Source organism: Eretmochelys imbricata, chromosome 7, assembly GCF_965152235.1.
Source record: "Eretmochelys imbricata isolate rEreImb1 chromosome 7, rEreImb1.hap1, whole genome shotgun sequence".
Classification (NCBI taxonomy): Eukaryota; Metazoa; Chordata; order Testudines; family Cheloniidae; genus Eretmochelys; species Eretmochelys imbricata.
The window spans coordinates 43539041-43562986 of NC_135578.1; the positions used below are offsets into that span (position 1 = coordinate 43539041).

The 23946-nt window shown below is 43.7% G+C and overlaps 2 protein-coding genes across 5 annotated transcripts in view; one reads left to right on the forward strand and one right to left on the reverse strand.

The window, feature by feature from the left end:
- Positions 1 to 2477: 2477 nt before the first annotated feature.
- On the reverse strand, positions 2478 to 6033 carry UQCC5 (ubiquinol-cytochrome c reductase complex assembly factor 5). Of its 3 annotated transcripts, none has more exons than XM_077822200.1 (3): positions 5889 to 6033; positions 4997 to 5183; positions 2478 to 2827 (listed from the first exon to the last, which is right to left on the reverse strand). In XM_077822200.1, exons 2-3 carry the CDS (start codon positions 5145 to 5147, stop codon positions 2766 to 2768), a joined length of 213 nt encoding a protein of 70 aa, XP_077678326.1. In that variant the 5' UTR covers positions 5148 to 5183; positions 5889 to 6033; the 3' UTR covers positions 2478 to 2765. The 3 variants fall into 3 exon arrangements, with proteins under 3 accessions (XP_077678326.1, XP_077678325.1, XP_077678324.1); XM_077822199.1 differs by having other exon boundaries at positions 5781 to 6014; XM_077822198.1 differs by having other exon boundaries at positions 5777 to 6013.
- A 3907-nt stretch (positions 6034 to 9940) lies between these two features.
- Positions 9941 to 23946, forward strand: part of NT5DC2 (5'-nucleotidase domain containing 2) — a 61934-nt gene continuing 47928 nt past the window's right edge. The window contains exons 1-2 of one of the 2 annotated variants that reach the window (XM_077822225.1): positions 9941 to 10463; positions 23583 to 23767. In XM_077822225.1, the coding sequence (XP_077678351.1) occupies positions 10127 to 10463; positions 23583 to 23767 (522 nt within the window). In that variant the 5' untranslated portion in view covers positions 9941 to 10126. The remainder of the gene's footprint in view (positions 10464 to 23582; positions 23768 to 23946) is intronic. The other variant, XM_077822224.1, reaches the window with a different exon arrangement.

Consider the following 23946-nt stretch of genomic DNA (forward strand, 5'->3'; position numbering starts at 1 on the left):
GATTGCAGGAACAGAAAGGAGGGTCTCATGATTAAGGCATTTGAATACCACTGTGAGAACTGGACTCTGTCCCAGCTTCCACCAGAGTTACTGTGTGATTTTTTTTTAAGCCCAAATCTATGTTTGTTTAGGACTTTAATATCATGATACTTGGTTCATTAATTTGGGAAATATCTAAATACCATTAAATAAATTTTAAAAAATCCTAATAGCCTCTGGACCAAACAAGATAAATGTTAAACCAAAAAGTTAGAATAGAAGGGACACTGCTTACATTAACACTTTTTAAGAAATATATAATTGCTTTCTTTAAGGCAATTAGCCACAGTGGTGAGACATCTTCTCTGTTTCAGGTGTTGCAGTACAGCGTGCAGAGTTTTGGATTCCAGATCACACCAGCCCCATTGTAACTGAAAGCCATGGGTTCTGTGGGAAACAATGGCAACTGAAAGGACAACTTGCACCGGTGATTTGTTTCCTTTAGAACAAACTTTTCATAGCTGGCCACTAATTGTGTTTTCACTTTCTGCTTGCCCAACTTGAGACCTTGGAGTCTGATTTGCAAAAGTTCTGAGCACTCACAGATGCAACTAAAGTCAGTGGGAGCTGTGCTTTGAACATACAGTGCTATCAAAATGCTAACTACTCTCTCTGAAAAATCACAATGCAGAGGTCTGAAATTGGGCAACCGAAGTTTATGGACACTTTTGATGTTAATATCTGTTTCAGTACCCCATTTATAAAAAGGGGATATCACCTGATCTCACATGGGAGTGACGAATATAAATTCATTAATAATTGTGAAGCACTCAGATACCATAGTGAAGACTACCATAGAAAAGTGAATTAAGAAATGAATAATTCTGTCATCAGTGTTGGATTTGAATAGGGTGCAATTAATATGGGTTTGGGCCACACATTAAACAATGAGAATAAACAATATATTGAATAATTGCTAATTCAGTGAGCCAGCCCTCCTGTGCCCTGAATGATGCAAGGCTAGGTCATGGGCAGAAAATAGTGTAGTTAAACACTATCATAATATATTTGCATGTAGAAGGGGCCAAATTTTGTAGAGGTAAAATTATGGCATTTTTCTAATTAAGGGCTTGACTTTGCAAAGTCAACATTCTTGTATTATTGTGTGTAATCTGTTACAGTAGTGCCCAATGGCCTCAAATTAGTCTTAATAGAATGACTTAGGATATTAAAGTTAACCATGTGCATAAATGTTTACAAGATCAGGGTCTTACAGATGTATATGAAGACTTAAGTCCCTGCCTGCCCTAAAAAATGTACAGTCCAAAGATTCTTAACTCTGTCAGAATAAAAATCTAACCTATTGCTGTTACCTCTGAATTGCATTCCTTTCTCAGTTGCTTAGATATTTTTTGCTTATGTTTTTTCTAAAGTATAATAGGGCTTAGTCATACCTTTGTTTTCTTAGCAATCAACTTTTTTTTTCTGAAAACACAAGTGGCGCTAGCCCTTTAAAAAATGAAATCTTTGGGGCAGATGGTGATGGAGAATTTCTGGATAGTCTTCAGTCTTGTAACAAAGTCCCTCTCCTGCATTTAAAAATCAAATACCTAGATGAGATATTTGAGGCAGTGGTTGTCGTCTCTTTTTAATTAATGAAAACCCACTTCTGTATAATGTGGCTCTTAAAAAGGAATTAGCAAAAGACAGTTTTAAGTACATAGCCCATCTGGGTTTTTGTCCTAATCATAACCCTTGATTTAAAAAGTTGTTAGGGAAATGTTTTGTTGTAATATAATGCATTGCTAGAAAGTCTAGGCTTCAAGTCAGGTACTGTAGAAGTTAACACAAACTGCAGCACACAACTTTGGCTTGGCACTGCAGTTTTAATAGGTAATTCTAATTCAAAACATGATATGGGTGATTTTCCTGCATTATTACTGAAATGCCTTTGTATATTGATATTAAATGTTTTTAGCTCTGCTAGGTAGCTTTAAGACCAAAAAAATTATTTTAAACAGCTTCTTGTTGTCCTTGAGCAGTATTTTCTTTCTATAGAAATAGATCCAGGAATCAATTAAAATAATTCAGTGTTTCATATATTTCTGTTGCATGTCCCTCCACACTTAAGGATCTAAAAAGATAACCTTTTCCAAGACCATATCTCATATTCATCTCCTTATCATCAGAGTGGCTGCAGTTAGTGCAGCCGATACATGTATTTAGTCAGGCCTAAATGGATGACTCTTCAAATATACTCCAAGCGTAGCAAGCTTATTTTTCCATAAATCTGTTCTATTGTATTTGGGGGAAAGAGCAGTATAGTGGAAAGAAAACAAATCAGAAACTGTTCTTGTCTCAATCAATACAAGCAAAACTAACTAACTATGGAAATTGCATATGTGCTAAGATACAAGTAAAACTTATCTACTTTTCTTCTGCTTAATCCAGTTACAGTGGGAGTTGTCTCAGCATGCACAGGAAAGAAGCAGTGGTACTTCATTTATTCAGTTTAGTTTATTTAACAGAGCTTTGCACAAACAACATTCTTCACCCTTCTATTCAGAAAATATTACTGGAAAAGATTCTAAAGTGGGTGAAGGAAGAATACACTCAAAATATTTTGGAAAACCATGCTTCATAGACCAGGCAATGAGTGCATTACAGTCCAATTTGCAGAGATGTAGTCTTGTGAATGCATTTAACAGGAGTTATAATTCTCTAAACTATGATTCACAGGATTCAAGGGTTCAGGGTATTTCTGTCAAAATGGTTCAGTGAAAAATTCATCTTTCTTCCATCCTCCGCTCATACTGTCTCTCCGACCGTTTCCTACGGTAAACATCATCTGCCGTGAAGAGATTCTTTGATTATTTGCCTGAGATTTTAGGAAGAGTCAAACAATCTTCCAAGAACAAAATCCTAAATTTGTGAATTTTGACACTTAGGAGCTTTCAGAGCTAGTTTCCATTTGTAGATGCTGACAAGAATTTAAAAGAATGAGTTAATGAGTCTAATCTACCCTCTTTAAAAAATAAATTCTCACTTCCATCTTGCCCTGAATTGCTGTTTTACCCAAGAAAGAATATACATTTAAAAAAAATTTCTATACCTGAAATATGATGCACACATACCTTCCCATGGAAACAACTAAATTTAAAAAAATATATGATCTGGCCCTGTTTGAAGGCAGGGCCAGATTAAGGTATAGGTCTGTGCCTAGGTTCCTAGTTCCTGGAATATCACAAAGGCTTCAAAATCTCAGCTTCATTTAAAAAAACAAAATACAAAACCTGTTTTCTAGATCTGATGCTTACAAAGAAAAGACTGAAAATGTAACTTGAGTGTAAATAACACAGTAAAGTCTACCTGCATGTGCTGACAGCCTGAAACAGCTCAGCTGTGAGCTGCTCCACAGAATGAAGCATTGACTCTGAAAACCACTGTTGTGGGGGGCCCTAGTGACACCACACCAGCGAAGGATTGTGAGAAGGGGGTCTTTGATTGCCACAGCTCAATCACAGCTCTGCTGGAATGGTGTTAGCAACCCCCACCCTCCAGGTTTATGAAGACTGAAGTCTTCCTCCTTTGGGTGGTGGTGGTGCCTGTCTCCCCCCAGCGGACATCTTGTTTGGGTGGCACTTGCCACTTGAGAGGAAGCTGCATGGTACACAGGGCATGGCCATGGTATGCAGGCACAAGCTAGAAACCACCCATCCATCCCCTAACTCATGCCACAGAATGCCTAAGCCCCCATGTTGCCTTAATATGGTCCTGTCTGAACTTCTAATTCATAATAAATACCCATGACCAGATGAGTTCCTGCAATGGAAAACAATGATTAATGATCAGTTTTACTATGTATGCCTGTTTTTCACAAAAACAGCCAGTTTGTGAACAAGTAAAACTGCAGAATTAAGTGAGCCAGCTCTGCCTTTAGCGCAACATCATTTAGGTATATGACATTCCTGTTATATGGAAGAAAATAAACTCATCTGCAGAAATGCAAAGGATGCTTTCTAATTAACATGCTTTTCTTCACAACCTTACCATACAGCAGTAGTGCCAATGGAAGATTTACATGCAAAACAAACCAACCAACCCACTAAAAGCACCTAATGTGAGACATCAAACTGGGCAAATATATTAGTTTTCAGCTGTGGAAATGATATATTTAGATGTTTGCAAATGTAGAAAACATCAGGATATGTGAAAGTATTCCTACATACCAAACAGCAACACTGAAATGTTACTTAGTTCCTCTTTCTGAAATGCCCCTATATACAAATTTAATGAGGCTTCTTTATTTAAAAAAAAAAAACCAAAAACCTAATTCATTGCTTTCATAGAGTTTACTTGGGTAAACAGCTACTTGCTGAGAGGAAGGCACTTTAATGTAACTCATTAATCTTTCAGGTGTACAACAGCCGAATTAATGTTTTATCTTAAATTGCAGCTGGATTAAAAGCGTGGCACTCAATATGCTGGATTACTACCCTCATACTGACAAACTGCTTTGCTTGGATGGTTCTGATTCTACTACCGACAGGGCTTTAGGTGAGTGTTTTCAGCTGGTCTCAGGCAAAAACAGAACCTGCAATGGCAAGTCTTAGAATATAAAATACAGAGCAACTAGTTTTCAGATTTTTAAAAATGTAATGGGCGTTTAAAGTTTAAGGATACTCTTTGTTAAAGTGGATGCTAATTGCTTGTTACTTAAAATCTTAAATTGGATTTTAAATTTTTTTAAACTAACTCTAATGAAAGCTGCTGCTACGTAAACAAAAATAGCACTGGTGTGCTCTAGCATGCCTATGGGGATTTAGTTAATAAAAGCTGTAGTTTATAGGTCAAAAAAATGAAATGTGCATCCTGGAATAGTAGAGTATTTTGGATAGTAGATCATTGGTAACAGTGTGCAAGTTGCAGAGATGGGCAATCCCACTTCACTAGAGAAGATGATATTGGATCCAAAAGTGGAATATGTGCAACTTGACAATACTCTCCTGCCACTTACAAAATGTCTCTTCGCCAAGCCGGACATTGATCATAAACCACTCCATGGCTCCCCCAAGGAGAAAGAAGAAAGGAAGGAATCTGTACATGCCAAAGTGCTGCTTTCCAGGCACCAGCTGCAAGAGGTATCTTATTTTTCTCCTCACCAGCATTTCAGGGATGGCAATAGGGTCTCACCCCCAAACAAGCTGAAAGAAAGAAGAGTTGTGGAGTCAAATAAAGCGTTTACCAGCCCAAACACAACCAACCCCTGGTTTCAGAGAAACAGCCGTGTTAGTCTGTATTTGCAAAAAGAAAAGGAGTACTTGTGGCACCTTAGAGACTAACCAATTTATTTGAGCATAAGCTTTCGTGAGCTACAGCTCACTTCATCGGATGCATACTGTGGCTGTAGCTCACGAAAGCTTATGCTCAAATAAATTGGTTAGTCTCTAAGGTGCCACAAGTCCTCCTTTTCTTTTTGCAAGCCCTGGTTGTTTCTACGGTGTTGAGGGGTGTACATGGGAGAAGGGAAAGGCTTGTCACGCAGGAAACAAGAGCAGCAGGGTCTTCGTCACTACACCATTCCCTCCCTCCCACCCGAGGAGCAGCTGAGCAATGGTGAGAGGAGTCAGGTCCGCTCTCGCCTCCTGTGTCTTCCCAGCTGCGTTACTTCCACGCACCCCGACTCCCGTCCACACCCAATAGCCTCCAGCTGGAGCTAACAGCTAACCCCCGTCCCTCTCCCCAAGCACGCTGGTGGGGCAGGGAGGGGCCCTCTGCCACCCCGCAAAGAACAAACCTACAGGCCACTGTCCGAGTTCCTGCCCGGGGAGCCCCAGACCCTCCCCCAGCCTGCGTGGCGGTCTCAGGGGCCCCCAACGGTCACTCAGATAACGGTCCCCAATCCGCACATGCCCTCCTCCCCCTCGGTGCAGCCAATCGGGGGAGGCGTCTCGCGAGCCGCACGGAGGACGACGACCCACACCCCGTCCCAATCCGGGCGCGGAAGGGAACGCGAAGAAGACAGCGCAGCCGGCAGAAGAAACGTAGCGGGCACGTGATCCAGGAGGGTGGTTTGCCGCGTGCCTGATTGGTCAGAGCGGCTGGAAAGGGCGGGGCCTAAGGAGCGCGGTTTGTGGAGGGGGTTGTCGCCTAGAGGCGGGGCCTACCAGGAGACAGAGAGCGCCAGTGGCTATGGTGGCGCCGTCTCGTGTTCTGTCCAGTCTCCTTCAGCCCCTGTGGGTCTGGGGCTTATCGCCCCGCCCCCTCGAGCGCACTGCGGTGGGGCGCTGCTCTCCGTCACCGCCTGCGGCGGGGCCGCCCCTTGCAGGGCTCGGCGGGTGGGGCCAGCGAGGGACCGAGTTCTCCCGCCCTGCCGATGGCTCTCAGGCTCTGGGCCCCCGGCATTGGCCCCTTGCCGATCGTTCTCAGGCAAGGGGCCCGGGTGCTACGTCTTGGGCTGGGGTGTTGGCCCCTTGCCGGAGGCTCTCAAGCGAGGGGCCAGAGTGTGGGCCCTAAAAGGGGGTGTTGCCCCCTTGCAAGCATTCTTTGTCGTCAGGGGCCCTCGGCCAGGGTTCGTCCCACTTGCTAATGTCTCTCATTCTCTGAGTAACTTTCTGTGTTGCTTACCTGTGCAGCAGACCAGGAAAAGTCTCCTTCACTGGAGAGACTGTTGGTTACTACCGAACCCCTCCTGTGATTTCAAGGCTCTGGTGAGAGAAGAGTTGACTCCAGGGCTTCACAGGGAGGTGTGAGACCCAAGCTGAGGAATCTAGTCAAATGGTATCTTCAAATAAGCAAATTAACACATACTTTTCCCTAGACTGAGGAACACCCCCCCCAAATGTCAGCCTGGAGAAGTGAAACTGAATTAACCCTAAGAGATTTAAAAATTTTATTGAAGTTAATGTTTAAAATCAAATTTACAAAAGTTAAGAGGGAAGGTACAGTTCATCTGGGCTTAGGGTTAGGTTACGGGATATTGCAAGTATTGATTACAAGGTTCACGAGGTACATTCATATCACATAACCAGCACAGATCCAGATTGCGGTGTGAGAGTTTTTAAAGTGTCAGTGGATAAATGGGCTTGGGTACACCACCCATGGTATGTATTAAGAGTCTAAGTCTGTATTGGTCTAGAGAATAAGTACATGGGTGGGGTGTCAGGGAAGGAAGTGGGTTATTTCCCTGGTCGTCATTCTCGGTTACTTGACCTGGTACTGGCGGTGACCTGTGATGTGTTCTGTGTAGATGTCTCTGGACCACCTGATGGTGTCGGACACCATGAGCTGTCTCATGAGCTGGCTGTAGCGTTGACCGACTCCGCATGCTCTCAGTACCAGCTCATTGTGGGGGTCCCATGCTCCCAGGGCGCCCACTCAAGGTGTGGATCTGGACATCATAGCCCTGGGCTCTCAGGGTGTCAGCCAGCGAGGTGTACTTCAACGCCTTCTGTGCTCGGGCCTTGTGGAAGGCCTGTGACCTGTTTTCAAATGGCACTGTGACATGTACCATGAGGACCTTCTTCTTTTCTGCATCTGTCACAACGATGTTGGGTCGCAGTTGGCTGTCTGTCCCAGGGATGGCGGAGTCAATGGTGATCTTCCCCAGGGACAGCGGGATGGCTTTCACCATCTGGTTCTGGATGGCATTGTGGCAGTGCCGCCAGGCTCCGGAGTGCTGTTTGCATCCACACAAGACGTGGAGCAGGGTCTCATTGGCATAGCCACACTTCCTGCAGCGCTTGTCCCGGTTGCCGTCGCGGATGGCTCTGTTGAGGGGAACGCAGTTGAGTTGGGCCCAGTGGATGAACTGCCAGTCGGCGAACCTGGTGAAACTGCCCCCGGGGAGGAAGTGGTTGCTGGCGTCCCATTTGCTGGACACCTTGAACAACCTCCTAAGAGATAGATAGTACTGTGCAGTGAAGCAGCTTGCCAATGGATCAGTGATGCACAATGACAAATGGGCAGAGAATGTCAAACCTGAAATCCTATCCTGAGCAGGGGTATGTGTTTACCTCTGATATAGAGCTGATGGCTCTGCCTCTTTCCCCCATTTTGGGGATACCAATAAAATATTTTATTTTGAAAGTAACTGGTTTACTTTCTGCAGTACACCTGCTCCAAGCTTCGAAGCTGTACAGAAGGCACTCCAAGCACATCTGCACAAGACTCTAATATTGAAATGTGGCTTTCCATTGCTATGTCTTGTAAACCCCATCAAATAACAGAAAAGGTTAATGATGTATCCATCTCACTTTTAAATTTATTTTCTGGCTCTGCTTGGCCACTGACTCTGCATTTCAGAGAGAGTTCATCCATGTGCAGTAGAAGGTGCAATTGCATTTGGCTAGCTTGTGCAAGGAAACTGACAAGAGGCCAGTTTTCATTTTCAGATGATCCAGTTACTGCACTGGGGTTTTTGAGCAGCAGCTTATCCTTGAGGTAGAAGAATGAAATACACAAAACACAGCAACCTCCCTCTCTATCCCAACATTAAGTTGTTTTAAAAGCAATAGTAACCCCAGCGTAGAAACTAAGACAATTTTGGTTTTGGGACAGGCATTTTTTTCTTCAAGGTGCCTGTCTGTATTTTCACTTTTGGGATATACTCTGCTTCCTGAGCTCTGTGCCCTATATGTCAAGAGGGCTTTGAGTTTATACATGGATAGAACTAAGACCATTGAGAATTAAAAAGATGTTTTGTAGCTTTTGGAGATCTGTGTAAAGGGAATGCCATTTTAATTCAGTGCCTGTGTAAACTATGAATTGAGTCCTATTGTACCTTAGCTATGATGACAATAGCTAGGTCTCATTGGTCTCATTCTGCCAGGGCTAAAGTGGCATCAGTGGTCTGCCTCTATACTACCTCCCATTTTAGAAATCTTCAAACTGATACATAGAGTTCTGTTTGCACATGGACATCTAGATCTGGTCCTTACTTAACAGGGCACCTCTACAATCCCTGTTCTGCAAAAATAACATACATAATCCAGCGCCATTATAATAAATTAACATACCACTGTACTTGGACCAAATATGTGCAATATATAGTCAGAGGTATATAGTACAAGTCATGGACAGGTCACTGGGCTGTGAATTTTTGTTTATTGACTGTGACCTGTCCATGACTTTTACTAAAAATGCCCATGACTAAATAGCCTTACTCATAGGCCATGGAATTGAAATTGTTTAAAAATTGTTTTGGCTGCATCTATGGTAGCACCAGCGGAGTTCTAGTGTACACAATGCTCCAACAACTTCCAGGGTTTGTTGTTTTTTTTGTTTGTTTGTTTTTTTTACACAGCTTTCAAATCTGCTGACTTGTAAAAATGCATGAGGAGGATGGAATATTGTCTACAATAGAGATTCCAGCAGTACAGCTGAATTGGTGGTAACACTAATAGGCTTTTCCCTTAAGTTCCCTAATATAGATAGGGCCGCAGAAATTGATATGGAGAAGATGGTATGCATCTACTCCATCTTCCCGTGTAAGGGAAGAATTATTCTCTTTACTGCTTTCCTCTGTGGTTAATCTAGTTGGAAATAATTCAGGCTACTGAGTTCCAATTCCTTCCTTGAAATAGTAATTTAGACGAACGGGAAGTCACATCCCCTTCCCCCCACGCTGCCACGCACACCAAACCCCCTCCCCCCCAACCACGCAAAGCCCTGAATATCGCTACCGCAGAGCTGCAATAAACAATATTTAAATACCCTCCAGCTATATTGGCGAAATGCTTCATGGGAACTGTAGTACTTGGCGCGTCGCTTGCCTGACCAGGTCCCTAGTGAAACAGTTGGGAGAACTGCAAGTCCCGTGCCGCCGCGCAGCCTTGGGGCCCACATGTGGCTGCGGTGTAGACGGGACTTGCTGGTCTGGAGAGACCGCCCCCGAACGCTGGCTCCTCTGCAGAATCGAGGATTGGCCGCGTGGCCCGCCTCGCTCGGCTGCTCATTGGCTGGCAGCGCGGAGTTAGTTACCGCGGTCCCCGGGCAGCGGGCGGCTGGCTGGGCGCTCGGCTTGCAGGGTGGCCGGAGCCGGCGGCCGTGCATGGGAGGGCGCGCGGGCTTCAGACCCTTCCCAGAGGGCTGCGGTTCTTCGGGGCCGTCTTAAGTTCCGCGCCTGCCGGGGAGCCGCGGGGAGGCCATGGCCGCCGTCGGCTTCAAGACTGCGGGCAGCGGCTTGTGGAAGGGTAACGGGGCTGGCTTACAGCTGGCCGCCGCCGTCTTCTGCCAGAGCTGCAGCTCCGCCGCCAGCAGCGGCCCCGGCGAGGGCAGGCGGGCGGGCTGGGGCCAGCAAAGGGCTCAGCACCAGTCTGCGGGGCAGTCCCCACCCCAGTCAGTCCCTGGCAGAGCCCGGAGAGCCGCGGAGCCCAGCCCGGCCGCAGGCAGTCCCCTGAGCAGCCAGCCCAGCCCTGCCGAGGGCGCCGACACTAAGTCCTACCTATGGGCCAGATACCACGAGATGAAAAAACTGGTGTATGGTAAGAACCGGCTCGGGGCACTGGGCCTGCCGCCTCCTGCGGTGCCTCGTACTGCTTCTCAGCTCCCGGGCCACGCTGCCCTCCCCCCGGGGTCCGGGCTGTGCCCTGCCTCCGGCACAGGGAGGACGGGGAACCGCTAGAGACTGAAGTGCTGCCAGCAAACCAGCCACCCGTCAGACCCAGCCCCATCCCGGCTCCGCCTCAGGCAGCCGCTTCCCCCGCAGGGAAAATGCTCTGCGGTCAGTCTCCAAGCGTGCACCCCCGGGGCTGTGCGGCAGCAAACTCCTGCGCTCGCAGTCAGCAGGTGGGCAGGCCCTCTGCCTGGTGGGTCACACCACGGGCCCTGCCCAGGGTGCTGGTCTGGGTACAGTTTGTAGTGCCCCAGCGTCCACGCTACAAAAGCATCACTGTAGCGGGCACTAGTAGCCACCTTCCTTAATGGATTGGACATGCATCTGCCCCAGCAAAACTCAGACTTGTAAATCGCCACTTAATGTTGCCAGGACACTGGCACTTTTTGACAACGTGGTTGTTTACTGGTGGTGAATTATGACTCTGAATTTTTGTAAACATGAGCAAGGCAATGGATACAGAACTCCTTTTTGGAATACTTTCTATATCAAGATATTAGGCATGGGCAAACTTATGTCACCAGTACTTGTGTTGTACCTGTTCTGTGGTTAAATACAGGACTTCAGTCTCCAAGGCTGTCAAACCAGCACCTTTCAGCACCTCTTCACTAAATTTTCTAAAACAGTTTGTTAGGCAGTTGCTTACCCAGCACAACATAAAGGGGGATATTCTCCTGTGGGTTTATTAATCCCTGGAATGCCCTGAGTAAGCACCCTTGCAAGGCTAGGTACAGTCTGACTTTTCTTTTTCTACTGTGAAATAGCTGTTTGTAAGGCTGTTATTGTTAGGAAGAGGAAGGAAGTGCTCCTGTTGTATAGTTATATGCATCTATGAAGACAGTGCTGCTTCTGTTTATATTTGCTTGTTTTATCTTGAGTGTTTTTCAAACAAAAGAAAAATGAGATTATAAAATGTAAGGTTCTGTATGTTCCTTAGTGGGATGTGCAAAGGCAAGTACTGTGTTTCCACAAGAGACAATAGGATGTGTTAAGTACATGCTGTCAGAATGGGTATGTTCATTTTAAGCCCCAAACTGCAAAAAAAGTTCCAACTTGTCGGAGTCCTAATGTTGCTCTAGCAGTATCTTGGAGCTCATTTTTCCTTTTGTTTTATGCTAGTATTAAAAGAGGAGCGAGAACCTCTCTATTTAAAATTTTGAATCTTGAATGTATGTAGTGATAGAAGCTAGTACAATCTCTTGATAAATGTTTATTTAGCAACTTCACTTGCAGACTTCTTGACATGACTAACTATGGCTTCTTCTGTTTCCATTATTACAACAGTCTGCATTTGTGTGTGATATATCTGTGATGTCAATCTGTGCGATATGATTAGGAGTACCAAATGCAGAGTGCACAATATGTGAAGTAACTAATGTGCTTTTCTCAAACCTTCAGTAAGGTATTTTCCATACACTGTATAAAAAGGTCTGTGATTAATAACCTGCACAGGTGAAAACACACACAACCAGTTGTTGAGTCCTGGCAGGAAAAAGTGTAAATCCTGAATTCTTTGTGTCCCATAACTTGTTTATGATTTAAAACTGACTTACGCCAAATCTGATGTCAAAGATTTGCTCCTTGACTGACAGTTATTTCAAGTTTCTGTGTCAAATGAGCCTCTGTGGCTGAATTGCAAATGTTTGAGAGACTGACTACAGTGGAAAATGTTGTCAGATCTTTGATGAATCAATGTCATGTTTGGGTAAATCTTACAAATTCTGTATGTTACAAACACTCTTCTTCACCGATAAAACATGTCTTTCTGCATTTTTTCCCCATTATCAATGCTTATCAAGATGTAAATAGGAACTCTGCCTTTTGTAATTAGCTTTTGGTGGCTGCTTGGTTCAGAGTTGGAACAGAATAATATATAGGGAAGCTTCTGTTTACACACACTAAACAGCAATGATATGGGTTTGGTGCGGGAAAGCACCATGCATCAGAAGTTCACAACCATTTCATGGAGTACTGGACATGCATTATACCATGGTGTGCTCGAACATGGCAGTAAAGTTAATAGCTATGCAAAAGCTGATGTGATTAGAATTATGCACTTTTACTTATTGTGTACTTTTTTTCAGTACAGCTTTCTTTATGTATGGTACCTCACCACTCAAAAACATTTTATATATTAACCGCTCGTCTAGCTTATGCATTTGTTTATATACTGTACTGTGGTCTCCATATTTTAATAAATGTGATATGGCAGAGGCATGCTCTGGGAAGAATGAGCCATATAGGAACAAGGCGGTAACAAAAATCACATGCTTCTGGGGATAATCTTATTACAGCTGGAGTGAGAAGTCACACTCTTCTCTTTCCTCAACCCCATCCAGGACCAACCGCTAACAATACTGCATAGTGCCCATGTATGTTCTAGGAGTTTTTTCAGATAAAGCAAACCAAAAAAAATCAGTTATTTGCTGCTGGAGGCAGAACATCAGGCTTGGTGGATGAATTAATCTGAACCAATATGTCAGTTCCTTCGTATTCTGACCACTAAGAGTCCAAGGGAGTAAGATCTGATTGTTTTGTTAGTGCTACTGAGATTATGGTACTGAATTCTGACAAAAGTGGAAAACAAGTGACGATTTGGCTATGGAGACTTAGTAGACGTGTCCATTTCTAGGTACTGCTGAAGAGAGACTATGGTAAATTGAAGCTTTAACTTGGATTTTGGGAGAGACTAAAGCCAGTGCTTAATTTGTAATGAAAGAGGTGCCAGGGCTCAAGCAAGTTTGTTACTTTCATAACTGATGCAGAAAGCCCAGAGGTCCCAGGGCTATGAACTGCCAAGCCCAGAGGCACAAATTAAGCACTTACTAAAGCATGGATTTAAGGAATGCATGTGACTTTCAGTGGAGAATTGTTTTGAATTTAACAATATTTTGGAGATCACTTGCAAACTTGCCTCCCAAATTTGTAAAATAAATTAAGGTGACATCAGATACCAGAGTTCCTGAGGTGAGGTTGCAGGGGAAATGGTGATATTTTGGGAGTGGTTTGGTAGTTTTGAATATGTTATGTGGTTTAAATATGTTATGCTCTCGGCTATGGCTGAGCCGAGAGCTGATGAGTTTGGGGCATGCAAAAAGGCCTGATCTGGAAATGTCCTCCTGGACTCCTGTTGTTGCTCACAGTTCCAAACTGAGAGAGGTGCTCAGCCCCTTGAAAGATTAGGCCCAAAGCAAGAAAAAGGTCATAGCAGTTAAGAGATGGGAAAACATGATATTGGGAAATTTAAGTGAGGTTGGAAAAGGGATTGCAGAGAGGATTGGAGATGGTAGCTGTAAAGTTGTTGCTGCATGTGTTTGACCTTTGTGTAAGAAACTCAAGTATGTAAACTGTGTGGGTTAATGGATTGCCTTGAGTAATACTGCAAAACACATTCAGTATCTCCCTTTTTTTTTTTTTTTTTTTCAATGAGATAGTATAAAATAAGAAGAGAAGTGTAGGCTTTTTTTGATGTTGATCCCTGTACATCGTAGAGATGTCTTTCTTTGATCTAGCATGTTTTCATTCTGAACATGTTGCAAGTCTCAAGCAGACTCAAAGGCTCAAAAAATAGGTGGCTCTGTCTTGTTGGTTCTCAGTGTAGCATCACTTGTTGTAGGCTACTCTTAAAACTAACATTTATAATATGTTGCAACTTAAGTAGTTTCTGTTGGGCAGAACTGGTAGCTAAATGTCCCAAGAATTACTACTGCAATAGGTGCTATACGAATTACTTAAAGTTTGGGTTTGGGAGTCAGGAGATCTCTAGTTTCAGTTCCCAGTTCTGTTATTGACCCCTGTCACCTTAAGCAAGTCACCATCTACCTCAGTTTCCCCAAATGTAGAATGAGGTTAATACCTGAAGCTCTTTGTGAGGCTCTAGATATCTGTGCTTGAGAAGTATTTTTAGAATGAAATTGCTACTTTAAAAACAGCAAAGTCAAATCCTCAGCATTGTTTCAGCATCATCTTTTGTCATTTAATACCCTTTGTTAGACCTGCACTTTGAGCACAAGTCCTGTTGGTCTTTGCCAAGATGGAGCCTACTGCCTTGATACTACAGAGCCATCTGTGGTGCTGGAAGATGTCTACCATAAGAACAAGGTCCCTGTACTGGCTGCTTTAGTCACAACATTTTTTTTTTTTTTAACTACAGTAACTCCTCACTTAACATCGTCCCAATTAACTTTATTTTGTTATGTTGCTGATCAGTTAGAGAACATGCTCATTTAAAGTTGCACAATGCTCCCTCTCGTTTGGCAGCCACCTGCTTTGTCCACTGCTTGCAGAAAGAGCAGCCCGTTGGAGCTAGCTGGTGGAACCAGAGTGGACCGGCAGCCCCCCTAAATTCCCTGTGCAGCAGCCGCACAGCAGACTGTCAAGTGCCGGGCAGTTCAGCTGTCCCTCCCCCACTGCTATGTGCTGCTCCTGCCCTCTGCCTTGGAGCTGCTCCTGGGAGCCTCCTGCTTGCTGTGCAGGAAGAGGGGCCCCAAGGTCAGTGTGTCCTCCCCCTCTCCTGCCCGCTGCTCCTCCACAGAGTGGAGGGGGAGCATGACAGGGCTCAGGAAGGAGGGAGCTTCCTGGCAGCAGCTGCTGTCTCAACTTGGTGATCTACTTTAAAAGGCAGTGTACTTAGAGTGGGGTCAGTATACTTAAAGGAGCAATGCGGGTGGGTCTCTCTCACACATGGGGTGTGTGGATCTGTCACACACACACACACACACACACACACACACACACACACACACACACACACACACACACACACACACACACACACACACACACACACACACACACACACACACACACACACTTTGTCTCTCTCTGCCATGCTGTATCTCCTCCCTCCATTCGTGCTGGCTTGTAGAGTGTGAGGCTATGTTAACAAGAGTGTGTTAACCCTTGAGGGCTCAGCTGAGTGGTAGTTCATCATTTAGCAGTAAGGCATTCCCTGGGAAAAATCCCACCCTCTGACTCCACCACCTCAACCAAGCTTCACAATCATCATTGCTGTGTACAGTATTAAATTGTTTGTTTAAATAAAATTTCCCTGGAACATAACCCCCCTATTTACATTGATTGTTATGGGGAAATTGGATTTGCTTAACATTGTTTCGCTTAAAGTATCATTTTTCAGGAACATGACTACGACATTAAGTGAGGAGTTACTGGTACTTTTAAATTTTTTTTCAGATGCTGCTGTAACATCCTACAAAACACCACTTTGGAAAATAATAAAGACGTGCTTGGAACCAGTAATGAAACTAGACACTTTTGGGGTTTATTAATTGCATATTTGAGGCAGGTGATTAAATATCAGGCAAAAAAGGTAATTTGCATGCAGAGTGCTTTTTAATGTGGGACATGGAGGAGAATCATGGCAAATATAGTGCGTCTTATCACTAGTCTTTCTTATTACTTGGTACTAAACATATGAGATTTAGAAGCTAATGCGTATGGCATTTTAAATTCCTTGGGGGGCATAGGGACTGTCTTTTTAAAACATTTTGGTTCTGACACTGAAGTGTTGAGAGTCTCCTTTGGATTACTGAGTACTCTTATCTGTCGCTGGTTAAAAATAGGATCTGAAAATGCACAATACATGATTGGACGTTTTTCAAGTCAACATAGGTCATATGGGATCCTGAAGTTTTCTTTTCTTTTTTTCTTTTTTTTTTTTTTTTTTTAATAAATTGCCCAACTGTTAACAACTGTGCTCTCATTTTAGGTGTTAGGTATTATTGAGCTGTAACAGTTGTGGAACATTGCTGTGCAAGAGCCAATGCAAGTTAGAACCTAGGGGGTGTTTTTAAATTAGCACCAGCAGCTGGTCAATATTTCAGATGACTTGCCATATTTAGTGGGTGAAGGGTGTTGCAGGCATTTTAGTGGTTGCAGAAATGCAAAAAAGATCTAACCAATACCCTTGCCTTCTGGCTGAAGTACGTATGCCAAGTTTCATCACAGGGAGTATATTCATGAGATGATTTAGAAGTCCCTGAGCAGTCATGTTTTAACAGGGCAATGTGACTGCTTCCCTAACCACAGCAGAGTTAGTAGGCAGTTGTAATAAATTACAATTATGCAATTTTTTTTTTTTTGTAGCAAGAGTGTGCTCTTTTTGCCCATACAATGATACTGCATCTATTAATTCGTATACTTGCTGCCTGGGTAAAATGCTGACTAGACAGTGACTAACTAGGATATTGCTGCTAACTGCAAAATGCTGCAGGATTTCAGTGCAAGGAGCAGCCCTGTTTTTAGCAGGCTTGCAAGAGCCATTTTCCACTGGAGTTTCTCCTTTTCTAGCCTGTCATCCAGTTTTCCAAGCATCACCTATTTAAATGTGTTGGTCATAGCTGCTGGGCGCACCGAGCAACACGATGTTGACCTGCCCTGGAATGAAGTCTTTCTGGTGCTGACCTAGTGATTTGAAGTGCATATTGTAGGACTAGTCTCTCTCCTACTGTATGATGAGCCTTTCACCTAGGGCAGTGGTGTTCAAACTCTGGCCCTGAGGCCAATTGTCACTCTTGAGGGCCACAATTGTGGCCCTCAAGAGTGACTGTATTAAGAAAAACATTTGTATTTGATCATGAATTGAAAATGTGTTCCCTGAGCCAGGCTGTGCAATTTTTAAACTGAAGAGTTTGAATTAACCCCATTGCTCTGGGGAGAAGATGCAGATGCTACCTCCCTAATTGCCCCCCATCAAAGCTGATATGAACTGGGGATGCTGTTAGGACTTGGAGTCTTTTCACTGTTACAGTTGTTTAGCAGTTCCAGGAGAGCTTTGGGTGCTCCATTGCCTTACCTGCCAGGGAGAGCTGGATATGGACTCAACTGCCTCTTCCACGGCCTAGAGGAGCAGCTAGCAAAGGATGACTCCCCTCCCTACACAAGGCAACCCAGGAGAGAGGGTGGAAATTGAGAACTACCAACCAATTATGGCTCCCTGATTCTGTGCCTGTTGCCCAGCCCTAGAGCAGGTATAGGATAGCTTGAATTTGCTGGGGACTCCCCGTGCCGGCAGGCAACTTGCAGCTTGTTTTCTTTCCCTTTGCCCTATCAGAGTGTGAGCTCCGGCCGGGAGCTCAGGGGCTGGGCAGGATGGTCCTGCGGGCCATAGTTTGCCCACCTCTGCTCTAGTGAGTCGGATATGCTCTGTGACATACATGTACACCTTCCATGAGCATAGCAGAATTTGAAAGAGCAATACATACCTCATGGCTTGTAATTGGTCAAATGTAATTCCTAATAGAATTCAGATCCATGTTCCTCATGTGCAATCAGCTATACACACTTAATGTCTTAAGTTGTTATAATATCTAGCAGAGTCATACATGAGACATGGAGAATATAAAACAAATATCTATATAATGCAGGAAGGGTGACTCTCTCAAAAAGCTCAGTACTTCCCTCTCCCCATTAGAGGCATTGTTCACTTCAGGCAAGGTACAAAAAAGCCCTGAAGTGTCTTGCTGTGGGCCTGCTAGGGAGACCTGTTGGGACTCCACCTTAAAGAGCAGAAGGAAGGTGGGAATTTGGACTGGTGGTTATTTTGCCAAAACACAGTTCAGTAATTCCTAATTTCAGCTGAATTCACCTGACTTGAAAAGCTTTCAAATGGCACCTAAATGGAAAGTCCACCAGAGTGAGCTGTATGTTAAGTAGTGATAAAAATGACCTGTTAAGTGTCTGGGATGCTGTTTCAAGTGTAACATTAAAGGTTTGATATTTTCCTAGAAGAAACAGGAAATCCTGCTCTGAATAATAATAATAATTAATAATAAATAATTTTTTAAAAAAAGAGCTTATACCAAGATGGCTTGGTATGGTGCTTGTGAGTATCAGAGCCATGTTCGTTATAACAGTGAACAGCTTGCCATCTGGGTACGTCATAGGCTATCATGGTATCATCTGGTGAGCAAGGCAACTATGCTGGCCATGACATGAAACTGAGCCTGATTTCTTGCCAAAGACAAAATGATTTATAATGAAGCTGATATGTATCACAGGCCTGGCACTGACCTAATATGTGTCTGTGCAGTACACAGCCTTCCTTCAATGGGCATCTCAGGTTAGCATCTGGAGCTTTTGTTTTAAGATGCAGTCAAATACGTGGGGAGAGCCACGTACGTTGCAGAGGAAAAGCTTTTTATCTAGAGCCAAGTGATGTTGCAACTGTTCTTTGATCTACCTAAAGATGGAGTTGAACAAAGAGAGGAGTATTTCAGGAATGGGGAAAAATCATAGTATGAGTACTTGAGTGGTTAAATACTGTTGTGTGGTGAAAACATTGCACTGAGATTTAATTTTGGGGAGAGATCCAAGAAGGGAGTGTGTGGATCACAAAGTGGTTGTAGCAAAGAAGGTGAAAATGGAAAAGTTTTTCTGTTACAGCATTGGTTCCCTTAAGGTTTTAAATAAGGTGGGTGGACATGTATTCTGTGAGTGCCAATGGCATGGATGACCACCTAAGGTGTTGGAGTGGAACAAAGTTAGTGGCCCAGCATAGGGGTGGGAGAGTACCAGAGGGGACAGGTGGCAATGTAGGCTGGATGGGAGAGAAACATCTGAAACTGATTGGTTTCAAAGAAACACTTGATGCCTGGTAAACTGGCTAACTCCCGTTATGCACACACATAAAACTTGCTCCCTACGCCTAAAGAACTTCAAAAAGGACCAGCACGGTTTTATTTTTGACTTGGTGACAGTTGTGGGATGGATAGCTATGGAGTTCTTCCCCCCCCCCCCCGAGAGTCATGGCTCAAGCAATAGCATAACGTATTTTCCCCGCACCATCACACTGGGTCTGGATAGAATTAGCAAAGCACTATGCAGTTGCAGAGCGAGAAGTCAGTCTGCGCATGGCGTTACAGGAGAGGGGATGCAAGGGTGCGCGGAGCTTTGGGATTCAGACCAGACCAGCGAGGGGTTGTCACCCAGAGCTGCAAGGCAGGCAGTACCTTAAATGCTATTCTGCTGCGGCTCTTGGCTCTGATACCAACAGCCAGCAGACACGTCTGCAGGTTACACCCTGACTTCTACTGCCCAAGTGGCCCCAACACCCACCCAGTTCCAAATTTCCCCCAAACCATCTGCCCAGTGACACGCTGCTGAGGTTCCCAGAGGCAGTGCTGGTGCTAGGCATAAGCAGGCTAAGAAATTGCTTAGGGCCCCAAGCAGCTCAAGGGGAGGGCCCTCCATTCTCTTTTTTTAGAGGGGGGGGGGAGAGACACCCAAAAATATTCCTGCTTAGGCCTCCAGTGGGTCAGTACCGCCTCTGCCCACAATTGTGAATTACTGTGTTACCCTTCTTGGCCTCAGCAAGTGAGAATGTTGCTACCGCCAGACTCTGTGACAGCTAAGTTTTTTGCTCCTTTAAAGAAACAGTACACTGCAGCTCAGCAATTTAACTGGGGTTTGACAAACACTCTTGTTTCAATCGCAGCACTGAATTGGTTTTTAGTGAAAGTAAAACAAGTTTATTGAACAAAGTCAGGTTTAACTGATACCAAGTAAAAGGAGTAAAGAGAGAAATGGTTACAAACTAACAGTAAAAATATGCTTCTGAGGATGTGTCTGCACTTAAAATGCTAGTGTCACGGCTGCACCATTGTAGCAATTCCATGTAGATGCTACCTAAGCTGAAGGGAGGCATTCTCCTTTGGAGTACATAATCTACCTACCAACAGGCAGTAACTAGGTCGATGGAAGAACTCTTCCGTCAACCTAGCGCTGTCTATGTGGGAACTTTGGTCGACTTAACAATGCCACTCAGGGGTGTGGATTTTTCACTGACCTCATTTTCTAGTGTAGACCAGGCCTAAGACTAAAACTTAACTTCAGCAAGGTGCAATCTTTGCCTGAGTAAGTTTCTCACCTATATTCGGTTTCCAGAGACTTCAGCCCACTTGGTTGAAGGATCCAGTGTTCCTGTGATTTCAAGAGCTCTGGTCCCTTGATTCCCCCAAAGTGATGGACAACTATGGGGTTCTCTCCCTTTGTTTTTATAGTTCAGTAACTTTTGAAATATGTTCTTTGAAAAGTAAGACCAGACCAAGCAAATTGACTTTGTTTCAGGAGGCAGGCAGGTTTCCTGCTGTTCTTCCCTTCATCTTGACTTCTCATCTCCCTGCTGATTTGTATGTAAATGGAGCTTGATTGTTTTGATTCTGCAATGCTTAATTTACACTGGAGACAGGTAGACAGCTACCTTCTCTCCTGTCTGGGGGAGAACCTGTTTCTCCCTGTATTTAGTCAGACTTTAAATCTTATTTGTGAATATCCATAATTCTTCATATTGTGTTGATGCATACATTTCACAATTATATTAATCAACAGAGTGTCAGGTCTTTTATGAAACCCTGTTACTCAATACACTTTTATAATACAGTAATACTGTATACAATCAGTTGATTCAATTGCTTATCCTTTGAGATTCAGCCCCCATGTCTTTATAGTGAAGAGGCTGTCTCTCTTCCACACTCTAGTTTGATGGTTTGACAAGCTGGTGTTTCAAGGAGTTGTCATAGAGCTTAGCAGTAGTGAAACTTTCACTTGCTGGGGCTGAGATGGGTAACACAGCAACTCACACTGCTGGGAAACCCAGCAGAGTGTCACAGGGCAGAATGTTTTGGGGGAATTCGGGACTGTGAGGGTGTTGGAGTGATTCAACAAACAGTACCTGGTTGGTGGAAATCGGGGTATGACCTGTGTGCTTGTCTGCTGGCTGTGGTGGTGTCTGGGCTGAGAGTCACAGCAGCATATCATTAAGGCACCCAAAGTTGCAGGGCAGGTGGTGACCCAACCTCTCACTGAACCCTAAAGTGTCACAGGATGTGTGGTGCAAGCTTGCATAGTGGTTTGTTCTACCCTGACTTCAACAGGAGATGAAGGTGCTCACCCCTCTGGTTTGGATCCTGTTGTGGTGAGCTGGGTGGGTCCTCTTGCTTCCCCCCCCACCCCTTCCCTTCTCCTTCCAAAAACTTATGCCCTCCAGCCATGAAAAAGTCAGCATGTCACACGTTCATGCATTGTTTTCAGGGTCAGAAAGAAATAAAGGGCCTGTTGAGACTTTCTCTAAACATAAATATTTATCACCTCATAAACAAACCTCTGAAATATTGTTTACATTGCTGTTGGAGGTTTTGTTTTGTTTTCTTTCTTTAAGATCTTGAAGGACTCTATATGTCCACAAATGCATTCACACTCTTCAGCCTCTTCCAGGAACTCTGTCTCCAGCTTAGGGCTTGGCTATACTTACATTTTATAGTGCTCTAACTTGCTGGCTCAGGGGTGTGAAAAATCACCCCCTTGAGCACAGCAAGTCAGAGCGCTTTAAAGCTGGAAGAGAGCTCTTGTGTTTGCTGTGTAGTCACCAAGCCATCCACTCAGCTTCAGAGGTTTGCTTTCCATTATAACAGTTCTGCTGCAGTTCTTGCAGTATAGAAGAATTCAGACTAATCTTGGAGGGGGATTCTGACCAGAGGTGAGGTACATTTTCATAATGTTGGTTTCCCTTTCCTACCTTCAAAATAGCTCAAGTATTACTTTGTCTAAATATTCTGCTACTGTGATCACTTGTCTGTTACTGAGTCAGCAATAGGTGCACTTGTGGGTTTCACATAGGATAATACAGCAGTGAGCCTCACCTTTTCTGTAACAGTAACAGATTAAGTCTTAATTGAAACCAGCCAGTGCCACTATCTAATGTATAATAGTTTGATTTGCTCCAAATTGAGAATCAGAGTTGATTTTGGAATAGCGAAACACTGTTTTGGTTTGTGTGTACAACTGAATGGGAGGCAGATAGGAGTGCTCAGGAACGGAACCCATAACAGAGGCTCATCTCTAAGGGAAGAAAGCACATTTTATTTTATTTATGGGGTGGGGTGAGTAATGTGCTATGTTGTGTCCCCTTTCTATTCCCCTTCCCTTCTGTGTCTCCCCCTGCCCCCATGTGAGCAAAGTTAAGGAACTTTATGTAAGGAAGTAGCACTTACTGCAGTTGGTCATCTTGTAGCAAAAGTTTGTGGACAATGGCAAGCTTGAGATGGTGTCTGCCCTGCTTCATTGTGGTGTTACGGTAGCCAGTTGGGGGAGAGGATACATAAGCACTCAGAATGACCAGGCTTATTTAAAAACTTTTTTGTGCCATTATGCAACTGAGCTAAACACTGCACTCATGATTGACTTAAAATGTACCTTCCTCTAAAGTCACAGAAAATTTGTAAGGTCTGGGAGATCTCTTTTGGCACTAGGTTCTCTGCTTCACTCTGATAAACAATTTTTATCAGCATTGCGCTTTCTAGGAGCCGTGTGTGTGTTTTTAAACTGCTTATCTTTCTCAGTGTACATGGGGAGCGGAGGGTGAAGTAAGAGTAGAGAAGAAAATAAAATAACCAACCAGACGAAATGTGAATAACTCTTTCTTTTGTGAAGTCTTTCTAGTTCCATGGCAAGTGGATGACAAACAGTATCTTCTAGACCTTTGGTTTAATAATTCTGACTTCTTACAACTGATGTCTAGATTGTTCATATTTTGACATCAAAACAAAAGGATATATTTTCTGCATACCACAGTTACCTATCACACAGCATGTCCAGCTGGTGCTACAGGTGACTAGCTGCTGTGATCCAGAAATTTGGCAGGTTTAAATCCCCAAATCCGTTTTATTTAATGTTACATAGGTCAGAAAATCAGTAACGTTGTTTTACATCTTGTCACTAAATAAATGTTAATCTTGCTGTTTTAAACAGGTCCCATGTTCGCTAGGCGTGGCTGGAAACTTTATAATGCCTTTTCATGGGAAGAAATATTTTAGTAGTTTTAATATTAGACTTTGACAGCAGGATTACAAATCCCTTTCCTTAGAGGGGAAAAATAGCACTGTTTTACAAAGTAACTGCTTCCAGATTAAAAATAAATTAAATTTAATGTATGGTTTCTTTTCTCTCCACCCTGCCCCAATCCCCCCTCCAGATCTTCTTCCACCAGGAGTCTGCAATCTCCTTAACCCTGCAGCTATCTACGCAAATAATGAGATCAGCTTGAGAGATGTTGAGATCTATGGCTTTGATTATGATTATACATTAGCACAGTACTCTAATTTATTACACTCTATGATATTCAACACTGCCAGAGACATACTAATTGAACAGTACAAGGTAAACTTCTGATAATAGGATGGGTTTCTTTCATTAATCTTACTGTTTTCTTTTCCGCAAAATCTTTTAGTAAAGCATTCCCTGTAAAGTTTGTTTTATTACCACTGTGTATGTATACATGGTCTGTTGTAGTGATAGCTATGTAATTATATATTTCATGAACCTGGCACTCTGTCTGC

What these genes read in the sequence shown, in the direction of transcription:
- UQCC5 (XM_077822200.1), bottom strand. Translation starts at nt 5,147, where the DNA reads ATGCTGGTGAGGAGAAAAATAAGATACCTCTTGCAGCTGGTGCCTGGA. An exon ending in GCTTGGCGAAGAGACATTTT is followed by an intron (nt 2,828 to 4,996) that starts GTAAGTGGCAGG and finishes TCTTCACGGCAG; the next exon opens with ATGATGTTTACCGTAGGAAA.